Here is a 17,727-nt window from a genome sequence, read left to right on the forward strand (position 1 = left end):
TAAAAAGTCAGATTAACTAGCATTTTACTAACAGTAACCAGCCTTGCTGTGTTCAGTCTGCTACCATTAGTCTCAAGAATCTACATTATTTAAAGAACAGCATAAGTTTACTGATGCAGGAAGAGTGTCCATACGTGATTCAACTGAGTATTCAAAAGAGAGACTGGAATTTAACCACGTAAAATTATAACACAAAATTCAATCCCACTCAAGAACACAGGGCACTGATGCACCAGCCAACATACTGATTGCCATTATCCCCTCCTCCCAATTGCAAGAGGAAGGAAAATCACCCAATAGAATTACCATGTCTGCAGTACACAGGTAAGTTAGACGATGTTCAGCAGCTGCTTGACAGTTGAATAAGGACACCCCAAGTTTGGCAAGCTCCTCTTCTGAAAGGTCACTGCAAGAGGACTTTAGCTGAGCTATTACCTGGAGAAAGAGGAAACAATATATAGAATTTAAGCAAATTCTCAAATTTATCAGCAACTGCCTTCACCATGGGTGGTGAGAGGAGTAAGACAAAAGCTCCAACAATGGCCTACTGATAAAGACATGACACAGTGTAAGCTATATAAACTCCACAGATATATCTCAGCTAATGCCCCACAATGGAGTATCACAACTGACCAGTGCTGGTGCGGAGATGAGGAGAAAAACCCATTACGATTCGCTAATGTTAAACACTACTGAAAGATCGAGGTGTGCTTGTAGATAGCAGTTGACACCCTTCATTATTGAAATTATTGTTGAAAGTCAGTGCCTTCAAAGGAAGGTAGCTTGAACAGCATCAAACACTTACATTTTTCAGATGAGACATTAAACAGTGGCTCAGGTGTATTAAAAAAAAATCCCTTGGCATTATCAGCAGAAGAGCAAGGAAGTTCTCTTAGAATCTTAACATAAGACAAGAAACGGGAGTCATATAGGTTTGCTCCACCATTCAATAAGATCACGGCCAAACTTATACATCAACTCTACTTTCCCTTTCACTATATCCCTTTATGCTCAAAAATCTTACAATCTCAGTCTTTGAACAGCCAAAGCCCTCTGGAGTAGAAAATTCTAAAGTCTTAGCCAATGTTTATCCTTCAAACCAATACTAGTCACTTAGAATATATAAATACACAGCACAGAAATATGCCATTCAGCCCAACCAGTCCATGCAGCATTCACACTCCAGTCAAGCCTCCTTCCATCCTCCCTCATCTAATTATCCAGCAAAACCCTCTATTCCCACCTCCCTCATATGCTTATCTAGCTTCCTCTTAAAAGGCATCTATACTATTAGTTTCTTTTCAATTCCCCATTTCATTTCTTGATGACTATCTTATATTGATGGCCTTTGGTTTTGCTCTTCCCCACAAGTGGAAACACTCATGTTTACTCTATCAAAACCTTAATGACCTTGCTTAGGTCACTTCTCAGCCTTCTCGTAAGACAAAAAAAGAGTCCAAGTATGTTCATTTTTTCCCAATGAGCTTAAACTCATTGTGGCTTGAGGGAAATTGCTTTTTGAAAATTACTTAATTGATAAAGACCATTAGGACATTCCAATATCTTAAAAAGGTGCTGTAAAAATGCAAGTCATTTCAAGAAGGACAAATTTAAAAATATTTGCTTCTACAGTTTTGTCCTCGATCTGGGTTTGTAGTGGCTGATGTTACGACCAGGATTGCAGGAGTGCACAAATGATCAAACCCCACTACTTTGCAGGCCGTAACATTAATTTGTTTAATTTTCTCACCAAAATGGCCAATTGTTTACCTATACATCCATTGCCCAGAAGCAAAGAGATTCTGACCGGGTTTCAAAAACTCAATGAATAATTTATTTTAAAACAAAACTTCTTGAAATAACTTGCAAGTACTGGTTAACACACAATCGTAATCGGGAAGTATAACTATCTATCCCTTCCTAAAGAATTCCCCCCAGTGCGCACGCACACAGACACACTGATTTCTCCACGGAGATGGGCTTTGGTGCTTGGGAGTTATAAAATAAAGGATAAAGTCCGCAGGGCCTCCATGCTATCGACCTGGAGTTCTCATGTGAAGACGGGCCACTGGTCCCAGTGGATGCCTGGAAGTTCTCACCAACTCTTACAGGTTCAAATGCAGACCAGTTACAGTCAGATGAGAGTTCTCTGGCTACAGGTTGATAGCCACACAATTTTAGGCAAGGTAGAGAGAGGGAATCAGTCAAGGTAGCCTTATTTCCTCAGGTTTCTCTCCAACAAGACTGCCTTCCAAACAAGCAGGTTCACAACTTACCCTCTGCCATGCAATTGTCTTTTTGTCTCCAAGCTTTTCATTATAGTTCTTTGCAGTTCAACACAAACAACTCCTTCTCAAGTACCATTTGGTCAGGTGATTTCTTGGAAGAGGTTTGCTTGTTGACAGTTCCAAGGGGAACTTATGACATTTATTTAAAAATTCCCAGGTTAGCGTCCAGATCATGCATGTCCTTCTGTTTTGTAAAAAAAAACTTCAGTCTTGAGAGATATGATTCTAACACTGATCATGAATATAATTAAAGAGCCCATGTGGAAACTTGGTTAATTTGGAGTGAATGAGAGTTAAATTGGATATGCAGCCCCTGAAGGCATCATCACACATCAGGGGGTGGGTTACAAGGGCTGGAAGTCCTCAAACCATAGCCTCACCAATCACATCAACAGGACTGTTAACTCTGGCTGTCTTTTTTTCTCTTCCATATCCTAGCTCAAGAGATCAATTGCAGCTTCCCTAATTGGCTACAATCAAGCAAGCCAGCAGACAGGAATCTAAACCAGGACTTTACACCTCTTCATTGCTCAGTATGGCATCTGGTAGTGTATTTATTCACTAAAGCATTGGAGATAATTTCTGAAACAAAAGCTGCAAAGGGGACTCTATTCTAAAGCATGATTCCACCAGAAAATTAACTACCTGCAGAGCAGTTAGTGAACATAAGAGAGCCTAGAACAGGGAGAGCAGAGATCAGTTGTTACAGAAATGGATGTTAAATGCATGCTGCTTTAATATACATGCTCGCTAATAGCCAATGTTTAATTTAATACAAGTGATTCGGCTAATGAGCTATTTGCATAATAGTGCAAAGATTTTATATGAAATTGCATCTATTATTATATTCTGCACTTGTGTATGTTACATACGAACAAGGAGCAGGAGAAGGCCATTCGGCCCCTCAAGCCTGCTCCACCATTTAATAAGATCATGGCTGATCTGACAGTAACCTCAAATCTGCTTCCTGCCTACCCCCGATAACCTATCAACCCCCCTTGCTTACCAAGAGACTATCCACCTCTGCCTTAAAAATATTCAAAGGCTCTGCTTCCACCAAATTTACATGAAGAGAGAGTTCCAAAGACTCACAACCTTCAGAGAAAAAATTTTGCTTCATCTCCGCTTTAAATGGGTGACCCCTTATTTTTAAAACGGTGACCCCTAGTTCTAGGTTCTCTCAAGAGGGAACATCCTCTCCACATCCAACCTGTCAAGTTCCCTCAGAATCTTACATGTTTCAATCAAGTCCCTTCTAAACTCCAGCAGATAAAGTCTAACCTTTCCTCATAAGGCAACCTTCCCATTCCAGGTATCAGTCTGGTAAACCTTCTCTGAACTGCTTCCAACATATTTACATCCTTCCTTAAATAAGGTGACCAAATACTATCCACAGTACTCCAAATGTGGTCTCACTAGTGCTCTGTATAACTGAAACATAACCTCCCTACTTTTAATTTAATTCCCCTCGCAATAAATGATAACATTCTATTAGCTTCCCTAATTACTTGCTGTACTTGCAAACTAGCTTTTTGTGATCCATGCACTAGGACACCCAGATCCTTCTGCATCTCAGCGCTCTGCAATCTCTCACCATTTAGATAATATGTCTCTTTTATTCTTCCTACCAAAATGGACAATTTCACATTTTCCTACATTATACTCCATTTGCCAGATCTTTACCCACTTATTTAATCTATATCATTTTGTAGCCTCCTTATGTCCTCTTCACAAATTACTTTCCTATCTATCTTTGTCATCAGCCTATATGTGGCTACAAGTGAACAGAGTTTTGGAGAAAGTCTTATCTGTGCCCGAGCCCCTGAGCCTCAATGAGGGCCTAGAATAAGCTGCGCACTGGAGAAACTGGCATCACCAATTCCAGACTGCTTCTGAACTTGCTCAAAAACCAGATGAGGAGCAAGTCAGTGCTCTCCTCTATGCAATTGGCAGATGTGCTAATGATATTTTAAGGAGACAAGGGATTGATGAAGAAATGGCTAAATACGAAGAGGTCGTCGAGGCCTTTGATTCCTACTTTAGCTTACAGTGCAATAATATTAAAGGCTGACTAAATTTAACCAGCGTGGCCAGGAACCTGCAGAGATTATAAATGCCCTGTAGTACTTAGCAGATAACTAAATGAGGCAAAGAGCGAGGAGCTCATCAGAGACCATATTGTAGTGGGAGTGATCGATGAAGGATCGTCAGACTATTTGCAGTCCGCAGAATGTCTCACTTTGCTCAAAGCAGTACAGTTAGCCAGCAGGCAGAACTTCACAAACAAAACAGGCTATTCATCAATGGTGATAGGGGGCCTTGCTGGGGGCAGACCATTGACTTGGTCCAATTTGTGAACCATAGGTCTATCAGCACACCTGCCAGAAAACAGAGCCAGTATAAAGAGGGCGCAGTTGGTGCAATTGTTCCCTGTCTGGTTTGAGGCAGGAAAAAACTTCATTGATGTGAAGCCTGCCCAGCCATTAATGCCAAGTGCTGCCCCTGCCACAAGAGGGCGCACTTTAACATAGTATACCACAGCAGCAGGAAAGTTCCATTTTCTGGTTAAAAATTTGAAGACAGACCATTCCGATCTGCAAGTGTCCAAGAAATAACATACTGAAGAACAGGATGTATTCTTCTTAGGTGAAGTGGCAGAGCCACAAGAGTCTTTCAGGTATGCTGATGCCATGGTTAATGGCTGAAAGGCAAATTTTAAACTGAATGCAGGAGCGGGAGTGTCCTATCTTTCTGATACCACACTACGGCTGAAGTCTAAATTTCTCCAGCCGTCTACCATTCAACTTCACGGCGCAGGAGGTATTCTGCTCAAGGAGGAGATGACTGCTACAGTTCCTCAATGTTGCAGTAGAAACTCAAGTTGACTCAAAACACTGAATCAGTCCTACGACCACAGCAGGACATCGTAGTTTTCATTTCTCTTTGAGGAGAGGCTAGATGAAGCGGGAGACAGGTGCATCATGGATGAAGGTGACCAGCCGCAAGATGACATTCTAGTCCTTAGGAAAGAGTGGTAGAGGATGAAAACCAAAATGCCATTGAGATCGATAATTTGTCACAGGAGATTCTAAACCTTGCTTCACTTTTTGAGGACAATGTAGATGACGACTATGATAGCCCAGATACCTCTGCTGAGGGGGATCAATATATTATTGAAGAAAAAAGTGATTAGATGCAAATCTGTCATTCTGCTAAAAGACACCAATGACGTACAACAACAACTTGATGCAGCAACTGTTTTGTACAATGAATAAGAGAGACCAGGAGTTCTTACTATCGGGGCGTAACATTGTCAAATAAACCCCTGTCATAGTTGAATCTGGAGATCAAAAAACTACAGAGGTGCTTACTATAGATTTTATTCTTGCCATAGGTGTACAAGAAAGTGTAATTTCTCTGCCACTGCATTTTTCTTTCACTGCTGATGGTGGTGACAGCATACTCAGAGGAAGTTCCACAGAAGTTCAGACCTGCTGAGGAGCAACCTCACACCGAAGAGTGTGTGCAAATTGAACCACTACCTACAGAAAAAGAAATTCCTACAGCATTAGCAGGACAACTTTCTCTTCGGAAAATTCTTTGTCCTTCTCTTCGTTCATTGATGAGGCATTACATAATACTTCATTCAATGCAGCAGTAGAAGTTTCTAGTCCCTTTACAGCTGTAGAGAACTTCACAGCAGCTGAACAAGCTTCATTCTTTCAAGTAAGAGCAGCCAGCAATCCAACCTTTTCCCAGTGCCAAGAAGGGAAAAAGAAAGAAAACGAAAGTCTGTGCTCACTGCCATATACTGTGGACCAGAAGCAGAAAATCTCCTTGGAAGGCGCTGACTTCCGCAGACAGAGAAGGTTATGGAGAGCATACATCCTATACAATCTCAAGGAGACCCGAGAGTAGTTGGTGATTGACGCCACCGGCACAAGAGACTGTGAGGGTGAGCAAGTAGGATATCTAAATAGGTAATGTTAGAGTAGAACGAAAGACTTGGGGGAATAGTATAAAGGTTTAATAGCCATTATGCTAATAGCTAGAGTGTATCATCAGTGATGTCAGATCACATACAACTAGAACCTGAGAAAAGAAGGTTCTAATGGACTCCTGCTGAAGTCCATCTCTGTAAATATTCAAAGCCCAGCGATGATAATACACCTGTCAACAAACTCAAAGCACTCTTCGTATTTTGGGGTATGATGGGTACAGTTCCAGAATTTGTTAGCTTAAAGTGGGCAATGCTTCACATGTCTGCTGGCACAGGTAACATAGGCCAGTTGGCCCCTCTGTGCTGCAATCAAATGAACCCAGTGACAACAGGGTTCACCTGTGGAGTATCACAGCTAAACAGATCCTGTCCTTGCACATGCTACCCAACAAGGGAGAGTGGAACGTCATCAAGAAGTGCAACATTAAAGATTTCTCCCCCTTCCTAGTCTAAGGACACCAGAAGGAATTTTAGCAGTCCCAAAATACCAGCTCAGCTGAGAGCAACTAAGATAGTACAGACTCTGCAATCGAGTCTTACAAAGGGTCCACATTCCACACGTTAATTTATCTTTTCTCTTGACATACCTGAGTGATTCGGGTTCCCCCCCCCCCACTCCGCCCCCGCCCCCAAAGTTTAGTTTTTCCCATTTTAACCATCTGACCTATGTAGCTTATGTTCCACCATATAGTACCTTTAGCTATCAGGCAAGGGCTGTAGCCTGGTAATCTACTTACGAACAAATGTATCACTTAGACCTCAGATCACATTACTTATGAAGGGGAATTAACATTGTCAGTATATGAATGCAATGAAGCAGATATTTATCTGGTTAAGTTCAGCACACCTGGTCAATGTGTAAATACTGCTTTATACAACAGTCAATCATTAAAAAGGGATTCTCCATTTTATCAATAAAAAGAAAAAAACTTCTCATTTTAGCTTTTAAACTGCATCAAATGATAATTATTTATTTTGAGGAACCTAATCTGATTGACTAAACACAGACTCCACAAAGGTGTACGTGGAAATATGATATTGCGGCAGTAATGGAGACCAGGCTCAAAGAAGGCCTGGACTGGGTATTAAATATTCCTGGATACAAGGTGTCCAGGAAAGATAGGAAAGAAGGAGAGTTGGCAGTATTAATTTAGGAGAACATTGCAGTGCTGGAGAGAGATGATGTCCCAGATGGGTCAAGGACAGAATCTATTTGGTTAGGGGTAAGGAACAAAAAAAGGTGCAGTTACATTGCTTGATGTAGCCTACAGGCAACCAACTAGTGGAAAGATGTAGAGGAACAAATTTGCAAGGAAATTAAGAGAGGTGCACAAATTATAGAGCAGTTAAAATGGGGACTTTAATTATCTGAATATAGACTGGATAGTAGTAGTGCAAAAGGAAGAGAGGGGCATGAGTTGCTCGAGTGTGTTCAGGCAAATTTTCGACAGCAGCATGTTTCCAATCCAATGAGAAAGGAAATGTTGATAGATGTGGTTTTTGGGGATGAGGTAGGCCGAGTGGAACAAGGATTAGTAGGAAAACACTTACGGGACAGCAATCATTGTATCATAAAGTTTAGGCCTTTATGGAAGAGGACAAGGAACAATCCAGAGTAAGAATAATTAACTGGGGGAAAGCCAACTTCAAAGTGCTGAGAATTATTTCAATTTGGGTCAGAGCCAAAGATTAGCAGTTAAGACTGTAACTGAACAATGGGCTGCCTTTAAAGAAGAGAGAGTTCAAGGTATATTTCCACAAAGGAGGATGGTGGTACAAACAAATCCAGAGCTCCCTGGAGGACAAAAGAGATAGAGAACAAGATGAAGAAAAAGTGTGCTTATGACAGATGTCAGGTGGATAAGACAGTCAAGAACAAGGCTGAATATAGAATTCAGGGCAATTGAAAAAACCAACAAGAGAAGCAAAGAGAGAGTACGAGAAGAGACTTGCAACAAACCTAAATGGGAATCCAAATATCTTGGCATATAAATAGTAAAAAGGTGGCAAAAGGAGGAGTGGGGCCAATTAGGGACCAAAAAGGGGATTTATGCATGGAGGCAGGGGGCATAGCTAAGGTATTAAAAGAATACTTTGCATCTGTCTTCACCAAAGATGATGCTGCCCAGGTCATGGTGAAAAAGGAGGTAATTCAGATATTTGACAGATTTGAAATTGATAAGGAGCTGGTATTGGATAGGGTCTCTGTACTTATAAAGTTGATAAGCACCAGGACTGGATGAGATGCATCCAAAGATACTAAGGGAAGAGAGAGTAGAAACTGTGGAGGCACTGGCCATGATTTTCCAGTCCTTAGTCTCAGGCTGGTGTCAGAGGACTGGAGAATTGAAAATGTTACACCCTTGTTCAAAAAAAAAGGGTGTAAAGGTAAGCCTAGCAACTACAGGCCAGTCAGTTTAACCTTGGTAGTGGGGAAACTTCTAGAAACAATAATTTGGGAAAAAATTAATCACTTGGGCAAATGCAGGTTAAAAAAGGAAAGCCAGCACAGATTTTCTGAAGTAACAGGATTGATGAAGGTAATGCTGTCGATGTGGTGTACATGGACTTCCAGAAGGCATTTGATAAAGTGTCATACAACAGACTTCTGAGCCAAGTTACAGCTCAAGGAATAAAAGGGACAGTAACAACTTAGATACAAAATTGGCTGCGTGACAGGAAACAGAGTAGTGGTTAACAGTTGTTTTTCAGACTGGAGGAAGGCTTATAGCATAGTTTCCCAGGGGCCAATGTTGGGATCCTTGCTCTTCCATATATATATTAAATGACCTAGACCTTGGTGTACAGGGCACAATTTCAAAATTTGTGGAATATACAAAACTCGGAAGGATTGTGAACGGTGAAGAGGATAGTGTAGAACTTCAAAGGGACATAGACAAGTTGGTGGAATGGGTGGAGAGCTGGCAGATTAAGTTCAATATGGAGAAACGTGAAGTGATTCATTTGGTAGGAAGAACATGGAGACACAATGTAAAATAAAGGGTACAACTCCAAGTGCAGGAGCAGAGGGCCTGGGTGCGTATATGCATAAATCATTGAAGGTGGCAGGACAGGTTGAGAGAGTAGTTAATAAAGCATACAGTAACCTGGGATTTATTAATAGGGGCATTGAGTACAAGAGCAAGGAGGTTATGTTGGACTTGTATAAGTCACTAGTTTGGCCTCAGCTATAGTATTACATCCAGTTCTGGGTGCCACACTTTAGGGGATGCGAGGGCATTAGAGAAGGTGCAGAAAAGAATCACGAGAATGGTTCCAGGGTTGAGCAATTTCAGTTATGAAGTCAGTTTAGAGAAGTTAGGACAGTTTTTCTTAAAGGTAAAAAAGGTTGAGAGGAGATTCAATAGAGGTATTCAGAATCATGAGGGTCTGGACAGAGCAGTTGGGGTGTAACTGTACCCACATGTGAAAGAGTCAAGAACAAGATGGCACAGATAAGAAGCAAAAGTGATAGGAGGAGAAACTTTTTTGTTTTTTTTAGTGTTTAGGGTTTGGAATGCATTGCCTGAGTATGTGGTGGAGGCAGGTTCAATTGAAGCATTCAAAAGGGAATTAGGCTGTTATCTGAAAAGGAAGAATGTGCAGGATTATGGGAAGGCGGCAGGGAATGGCACTAGACGAGTTGTTCATTCGGACAGCCAGTGCAAACGTGATGGACCAAATGGCCTTCTTCTAACCCATAACAATTCTCAGTCATTTTCTGAAATTTCATCTGACAAATTTAATGCAGAGCAATGTGAAGTAATTTATTTTGGTTGAAAGTGCTTAGAGAGACAATATAAAATAAAGGGTACAATTATAAAGGTGTGGAGGAGCAGAGGGACCTGGGTGTATATGTGCATAAACCAGTGACCTCTACCACCTAGAAAGGCAAGGGCAACAGATGCATGGGAAACCACCACCTGCAAGTTCCCCTCTGAGACACACACCACCCTGACTTGGAACTATATCACTGATCCTTCACTGTCGCTAGGTCAAAATCCTGGAAGTCTCTCCCTAACGCACTACAACACATGGAGTGCAGCGGTTCAAGGTGGTGGTGAGCCAGGACAATTAGAGATGGACAATAAAAAAATGCTGCCCTAGCCAACGACACCCATGTCCCATGAAAGATAAAAAGCATTGAAGTTCAGAGCGTGGTTAATAAAGCATTCAGTATCTTGGGCTTTATGAACAGGAGCATAGAGTACGAAAGTAAGGAAGTCAGACTAAACCCATATAAAACAATGGCTCAGCCTCAACAGGAGTATTGCATCCACTTTTTGGAACCACACTTTAGGAAGGATGTAAAGATGTTAGAGATGGTACAGGAGAAGATTCATGAGAATGGTCCCAGGGATGAGAAACTTCTGTAATGTAGATATGTGCACTGGCAATAATCTTCAACGTTCCCTGGATTCGTGGGAGGTGCCAGAGGACTGGAGAATCGCAAACAACATTCTTGTTCAAAAAAAAGGTTGTAAAGATCTGCAATTACAGACCAGTCAGTTTAACTTCGGTGGTGGGGAAACTTCTAAAAACTATTATTCAGGATAGAATTAATAAGTCACATGGAAAAACATGGATTGATTTGGAAGAGTTTGTTAAAAGAAAATCGTGTCTAACTAACTTGCTAGAGTTTTTTTGAAGAGGTAACAGAGATGGTTGATGAGGGAAAGGCTTGATGTGGTATATATGGACTTCCAAAAGGCTTTTGATACAATGACACACAATAGACTTGAGAGGAAAGTTATAGGTCATGGAATAGAAGGGACAGTAGTAACATGGACACAAAATTGGCTGAGGGATAGGAAACAGAATAATGGTTAATGGGTATTTTTCGGGCTGGAAGAAGGTTTGTAGTGGACTTCCCCAGGGGTCGGGTATTGGGACCCTTGCTTTTCCCGATTATAAAGGGGCAAAGACACCTGGGTGTAAATGTACATAAGTTATTAAAGGTTGCAGAACAGGTAGCAAGAGCTGTTTCTAGAGCATACAGTATTCTAGGCTTCATTAACAGGGGCAGAGAGTATAAGAGCCGGGAGTTTTTGATGAACTTATGTAAGACGCTGGTTAGACCTCAGCTGGAGTATTGTGTATGGTTCTGGGCACCACACTATAGGAAGGATGTGAACGCATTGGAGAGAGTGCAGAAGAGGTTTACGAGAATGGTTCCAGGGATGAGACACTACAATTATCAGGAAAGATTGGAGAAGTTGGGACTGTTTTCCTTGGGAGAGGAGACTTGGCAGAAGTTTTCAAACTCATGTAGGGTCTGGACAGAGTAGATAGGGAGAAACTGTTCCCATTCATAAATGGATCTAGAACCAGGGGGCACAGTTTTAAAGTGTTTTGCAAAAGAAGCAAACGCGAGGTGAGAAAAAAACTTTTTAAACACAGCGAGTAGTTAGGGTTTAGAACGCCTAGAAGTGTGGCGGAGGCAGGTTCAATTGAGGCATTGAAGAGGGCATTAGATGATTATTTAAATAGAAACAACATGCAGGGTTACGGGGAAAAGGTAAGAGATTGGCACTAAGTTAAAATGCTCAGAGAGCCAGTGCAGACACGATGGACCGAATGGCCTCCTCTGCACCATAATAATTCTGTGATTCTGGGAGATTAGAGGGATTGGAGAGGTTAGGATTGTTTTCTTTGGGGAATAGAAGGTTGAAAGGCTATTTGATAGAGGTATTCAAAATCACGAGGTCTGGACAGAGTAGACAGGAGGAAAGCTATTCCCATTGGTGGTACGATCAAGAACTTTGATCACAAAAGTAAAGGTGATTTGCAAAAGCAGCAAGGAGGTAAATTTTTTCTCGCAGCAAATGGTTAGGATCTGGAATGCACTGCCCGGGAGGCAGTGGAGGCAGAGTCAATTGAAGCATTCGAAAGGGAATTAGATTGTTATCTGAAAAGGAAGAATGTGCAGGGCTACACAAAGAAGGTGGGGAAGTGGCACTAGGTGAATTGCTCCTGGGGAGAGCCAGCACAGACACAAAAGGCCAAACTGTCTCCTTCTGCGTTGTAACCAGTCTATGATTCTCAATCATAGAAAAGATAGATTCCAGCTTCAATTTTAATTTTATTTTGTCCTTAAGGTCAGGATGGTAGCCTTGAGGAACAGAAGTTTCCATTTAATGCCAGCTAAAGGTTTCACCGATCAGCTGAAGCATGGCTAGATTTAGAGTGAAGCTACCTTTACTGATTCATTCCTCCGGAAAGAGGAATGAGCCAAGATTATAATGTACACAATTAATCCCACATCACCACGGAGATTTTTAAAACAAAGTTATATCCAGCTGCAATGTCTAATTATTTTTGTCAAAAATTATCTTGGTTTGTGTGAGAGCTCAAAAGGTTGATGGGTGATTTAATCAAGGTGTTTAAAATAATATAAGTATTGGATCGATAGATTCATCTAATAGGGAATCCAGAACTAGAGGACATATCTGAAAATTGGAGCTGAACCATTATAGGAGTGAAATCAGGAAGCTCGCTTTCATAGAACTGTTACAACACAGGTGGTCATTCAGCCTATTGTATCTGACACTGGCTCTCTGAATGAGAAGTGTACCTAGTGCCATTCCCCTGTCTTCTCCCCATAAGCCCTGTGCATTCTCTCCTTTCAGATAATAATCCAATTCCCTCTTGAATACCTTGATTAACCCTGCCTCCACTACACACTCAGACAGCGCATTCCAGGTCCTAAACACTCAGAGTTTTCCCTCTATCACCATTAGTTCTTTTGCCAATCACCTTAATTTTGCCAAGTATCTTAAATCTGTGCCCTCTGGTTCTCAATCCTTCCAACAATGGGAACAGTTTCTCCCACTCTACTCTGTCCAGACCGCTCATGATTTTGAATACCTCTTATCAAATCTCCTCTCAACCTTCTCTTCTCTAAGGAAGACAGTCCTAACTTTTCCAATCTATCTGCGTAACTGAAGTTCCTCATACCTGGAATTATTCTCGTGAATCTTTTCTGCACTCTGCCCCATGCCTTCACATCTTTCCTAAAGCGTGGGGCCCGGATGCTATACTCCGGTTGAGGCCAAACCAGTGTTTATACAAGTTTAACATAACTTCCGTGCTCTTGTACTCAATGTCCCTATTAATAAAGCCAAGGACACTGTACGCTTTATTAACCACCCTTTCAACTTGTTCTGCCATTTTCAATGACTTATCCATATATACCCAGAGGTTCCTCTTGGCTCCTGCACTTTCTTTGGAGTTGTACCCTTTCTACATAAAAGGCTACGTGGGTGCTGGGTCTTTCAAGACAGACTTATACATTTTTGTTTTAGATTTCCAGCAACCACAGTATTTTGCTTTCAACTTACACATTTTTGTCGGTTAAAGACATAGAGGAATATGGTTTAATGGCAGACCATGAAATTATTAGATATGCTGTGATCTAGTTGAAATGTGGAATGGGTTCAAGGGGCTGAATGCACTATTCCTGTTCCTATATAGCATTCCACCCTTCAAGTCACAGCACAAAAATGACATTCCTAAATTAGCTTCAGCCTAGTTTAGCTCTATCAACGCAATGCAAACAAAAAGCAATAATGCACCAATACTAGAGATCTGAAACACAAACAGCGGCTGTGGAGACACAGAGAAGCTAATCATTCAGGCATTGACAGAATTGGAGGATATGACACACGAAGGTGCCCTTGATGGTGAGCCATCTTCTTGAACTGCTGCAGTCCATGTGATGTAGGTCTAGGGAGGGAATTCCAGGATTTTGACCCAGTGACAGTGAAGGAAGGGCGATATATTTCCAAGTCAGGATAGTGAATGTCTGCTGCCCTTCCAGACAGTTAGCAATCCAAGGTTTGGAAGGTGCTGTTGAAGGAGCCTCATTGAGTTGCTGCAATGCATGTTGTAGATGGCACACATTGCTGCTACTGTCCTTCTAGGCGGGTGCCAGGTTGTGAAAGGCGCTACGAAAATGCAAGTTCTTTCTTCCTGGTTTGGCATTGGTAAAGAACATGAAGTGGTCAACAGTTTTAAAAAGCTTTTCCTTTGCGGAACTGACCGGAAATCGCTGTAAATCCCCGATTTAACGTGAGCCTTCCCTCCCCTCCCTCCCTCCCTTACCGCCTGGTGACAGCTGTCCAGCAGACTCAGCTCCAGCCTCTGGCCTTCGGACACAAACCACTCGTCCACCGTGGTCATCTCGAAGGGGGGGTGCGGGGGCTCGCCGCCGCCGCCGCCGGCGATGACCCTGCCTCCCGGAGAGGGAGAAGGGGCCGGGACCCCGGCTTCTTCTTCTTTGTGGAGGAACCAACCGAAAACAGCCGAGTAGCAGCCGCCGGCGGCCAGCCAGGAGGAGAGAGCGAGGAGCAGGAGGAGCCGGGGCTGGCGGCCGCTCACCATGATGGAGCGGTCAGTCCCGGGGTGCGGGGGGGGACGAGGGGGGCGGTCAGTCCCGGGTGGGTGTCACCTCCTGTGGGGTCAGTCCCGGGGGGGGTGTCACTCTCCGCGGGGTCAGTCCCGGGGTGCGGGGGGGGACGAGGGGGGCGGTCAGTCCCGGGTGGGTGTCACCTCCTGTGGGGTCAGTCCCGGGGTGAGTGTCACCTCCTGTGGGATCAGTCCCGGGGGGGGTGTCACTCTCCGCGGGGTCAGTCCCGGGGTGCGGGGGGGACGAGGGGGTCGGTCAGTGCCGGGGTGGGTGTCACCTCCTGTGGGGTCAGTCCCTGGGCGGGGGGGGGGAGTCACTCTCCGCCGAGTCAGTCTCGGTGTATGGGGGAAGGGGGGTCACTCTCCGCGGGGTCAGTCCCGGGTGAAGGGGTCAGTCCCGGGTGAAGGGGTCACTCTCTGAGGGGTCAGTCCGGTGTATGGGGGGAGGGGGGTCACTCTCCGCTTGGTCAGTCCCGGGTGAAGGGGTCACTCTCCGCGGGGTCAGTCCCGGGGGAAGGGGGTCACTCTCCGCGGGGTCAGTCCCGGGTGAATGGGTCACTCTCCGCGGGGTCAGTCCCGGGTGAAGTGGTCACTCTCCGCGGGGTCAGTCCCGGGTGAAGGGGTCACTCTCCGCGGGGTCAGTCCCGGGTGAAGGGGTCACTCTCCGCGGGGTCAGTCCCGGGTGAATGGGTCACTCTCCGCGGGGTCAGTCCCGGGTGAAGGGGTCACTCTCCGCGGGGTCAGTCCCGGTGTATGGGGAATGGGGTCACTCTCCGCGGGGTCAGTCCCGGTGTATGGGGGAAGGGGGTCACTCTCCGCGGGGTCAGTCCCGGTGTATGGGGGAAGGGGGTCACTCTCCGCGGGGTCAGTCCCGGTGTATGGGGGAAGGGGGTCACTCTCCGCCGGGTCAGTCGCTCTCTGGCCGGGTTCACACGCCCACGTAACTGGTCTTTAAACCGTCTCCGGTTTTGAAACCGCCGCGTGCTCCCTGTTTAATGGGCGGGCCCGTGGGGCAGCCAATCAGCTTCGCGCACACCCAAACTCCCGCCTCCGAAAGCAAAATGCTGCAGAGGCTGGAAAAGAGCAATCAAATGGGAGCAGGGGAAGAGAGAGAGAGCCCATATACACATCAACCACGTTACCTCATCGGACATCAACGGCAAGTAACTCTTTCGAGTTATTAACAGATCTCATGTAACTCTTTCGAGTACATTCACAGTTCTTGGTTTTTTTTTCCGGGAGTGGGACAGGAACCCACAACCTTCTAACTCAAAGGCGAGGGTGCTATGAACTGAGCCACAGCTGACACCTCATCAATAGCAAGTAACATTCGCGCCACACAAGTGTCAGGCAATGACCATCTCTAACAAGAGAGAATCCAACCATCGCTCCTTGATGTTCAATGGCACTACCATCACTGAATCCCCCACTATCAACATCCTGGGGGGTTACCATTGATCAGAAACTGAACTGGACTAGCCATATAAATACTGTGGCTACAAGAGCAGGTCAGAGGCTAGGAATCGTGCCATGAGTAACTCACCACCTGACTCCCCAAAGCCTGTCCACCATCTACAAGGCACAAGTCAGGAGTGTGATGGAATACTCTCCACTTGCCTGGATGAGTGCAGTTCCCACAACACTCAAGAAGCTTGACACCGTCCAGGACAAAGCAGTCCACTTGATTGGCACCACATCCACAAACATTCACTCCCTCCATCACCAATGCACAGTGGCAGCATTGTGTACCATCTACAAGATGCACTTCAGGAATTCACTCTCAGCATCTACCCTGTCAAGCCCCCTAAGAATCTTATATGTTTCAATAAGGTCACCTCTCATTCTTCTAAACTCCAATGGGTACAGGCCCAACCTACTCAACCTCTCCTCATAAGAAAATCCCTCCATACCCAGGATCAAACTAGTGAACCTTCTCTGGACTGCCTCCAATGCCAATATATCTTTCCTTAGATAGGGGGACCAAAACGGTTCACAGTATTCTAGGTGTGGTCTAACAAGTGCCTTGCATAGTTTTAGCAAGACTTCCCTATTTTTATACTCCATTCCCTTTGAAATAAAGGCCAAAATCCATTTGCTTTCCCTATTACCTGTTGAACTTGTATGCTAGCTTTTTGTGATTCATGCACGAGGACTTCCAAATCCCTCTGTGTTGCAGCTTTCTGCAGTCTTTCTTCATTTAAATAGTATTCAGCTCCTCTATTCTTCCTGCCAAAGTGCATAACCTCACATTTTCCCACATTATATTCCATCTGCCAAGTTTTTGCCCACTCACTTAACCTGTCTATATCCCTCTGTAGACTCTTTGTATCATTCTCACCACTTGCCTTCCCACCTATTTTTGTGTTGTCCACAAACTTGGTGATAGTACATTCACTTCCCTCATCCTTTTAGATGCATCTCATCCTATATTGGTGACTTATTAAATTGAATTACAGCTAGCCTATCTAATATATCCTCTTTATAAATTTTTAGTTGACCCAATGTCTCAACTACCTCCCCTTTCACTATGACTTGTGCAACATCTTCTTCCTTCCCAATTAATTATTCTTACTCTGGATTGATCCTTGTCCTTTTCCTTTTCCATAGTTAACATAAACATTATGATGCAATTATCTCCTAAATGTTCCCCAACTGACACTTGATCCGCTTGACCCATCTCATTCCCAGGAACCAGATCCAGCAATGCCTCCTTCCTCAATGGAATGGAAACATATTGATATAGAAAATTCTCCTGAACACACCCTAGAAATCCTTGTCCCCCTCTGCCCTTTGCACTAGTACTGTCCCAGTCTATATTTGGATAATTAAAGTCCCCGTTATAACCACTGTACAATTCTTGCACCTCTCTGTGATTTCCTTGCAAATTTGTTCCTCCATATCTTCCCCAATAGTTGGTGGCTAATCGAATACACCCAGCAATGTAATGGTACCTCAATTATTTCTTAGCTCTAACCAAATAGATTCTGCCCTCTACAACTCTAGGACATCCTCTCTCAACACTAATGATCTCCT

At 43.9% G+C, this 17,727-nt stretch overlaps 1 protein-coding gene across 1 annotated transcript in view; it reads right to left on the bottom strand.

Moving 5' to 3' along the window:
* The window catches only part of bmb (brambleberry), a 39,259-nt gene extending 24,586 nt beyond the window's left edge, over positions 1-14,673 (bottom strand). The window contains exons 1-2 of the mRNA XM_078536345.1: positions 14,392-14,673; positions 307-435 (exon numbers count right to left, since the gene is read on the bottom strand). Coding sequence (XP_078392471.1) covers positions 307-435; positions 14,392-14,670 — 408 coding nt within the window. The 5' untranslated portion in view covers positions 14,671-14,673. The remainder of the gene's footprint in view (positions 1-306; positions 436-14,391) is intronic.
* Between the last annotated feature and the right edge of the window lie 3,054 nt (positions 14,674-17,727).

Source organism: Cetorhinus maximus, chromosome 3, assembly GCF_964194155.1.
Source record: "Cetorhinus maximus chromosome 3, sCetMax3.hap1.1, whole genome shotgun sequence".
Lineage (NCBI taxonomy): Eukaryota > Metazoa > Chordata > Chondrichthyes > Lamniformes > Cetorhinidae > Cetorhinus > Cetorhinus maximus.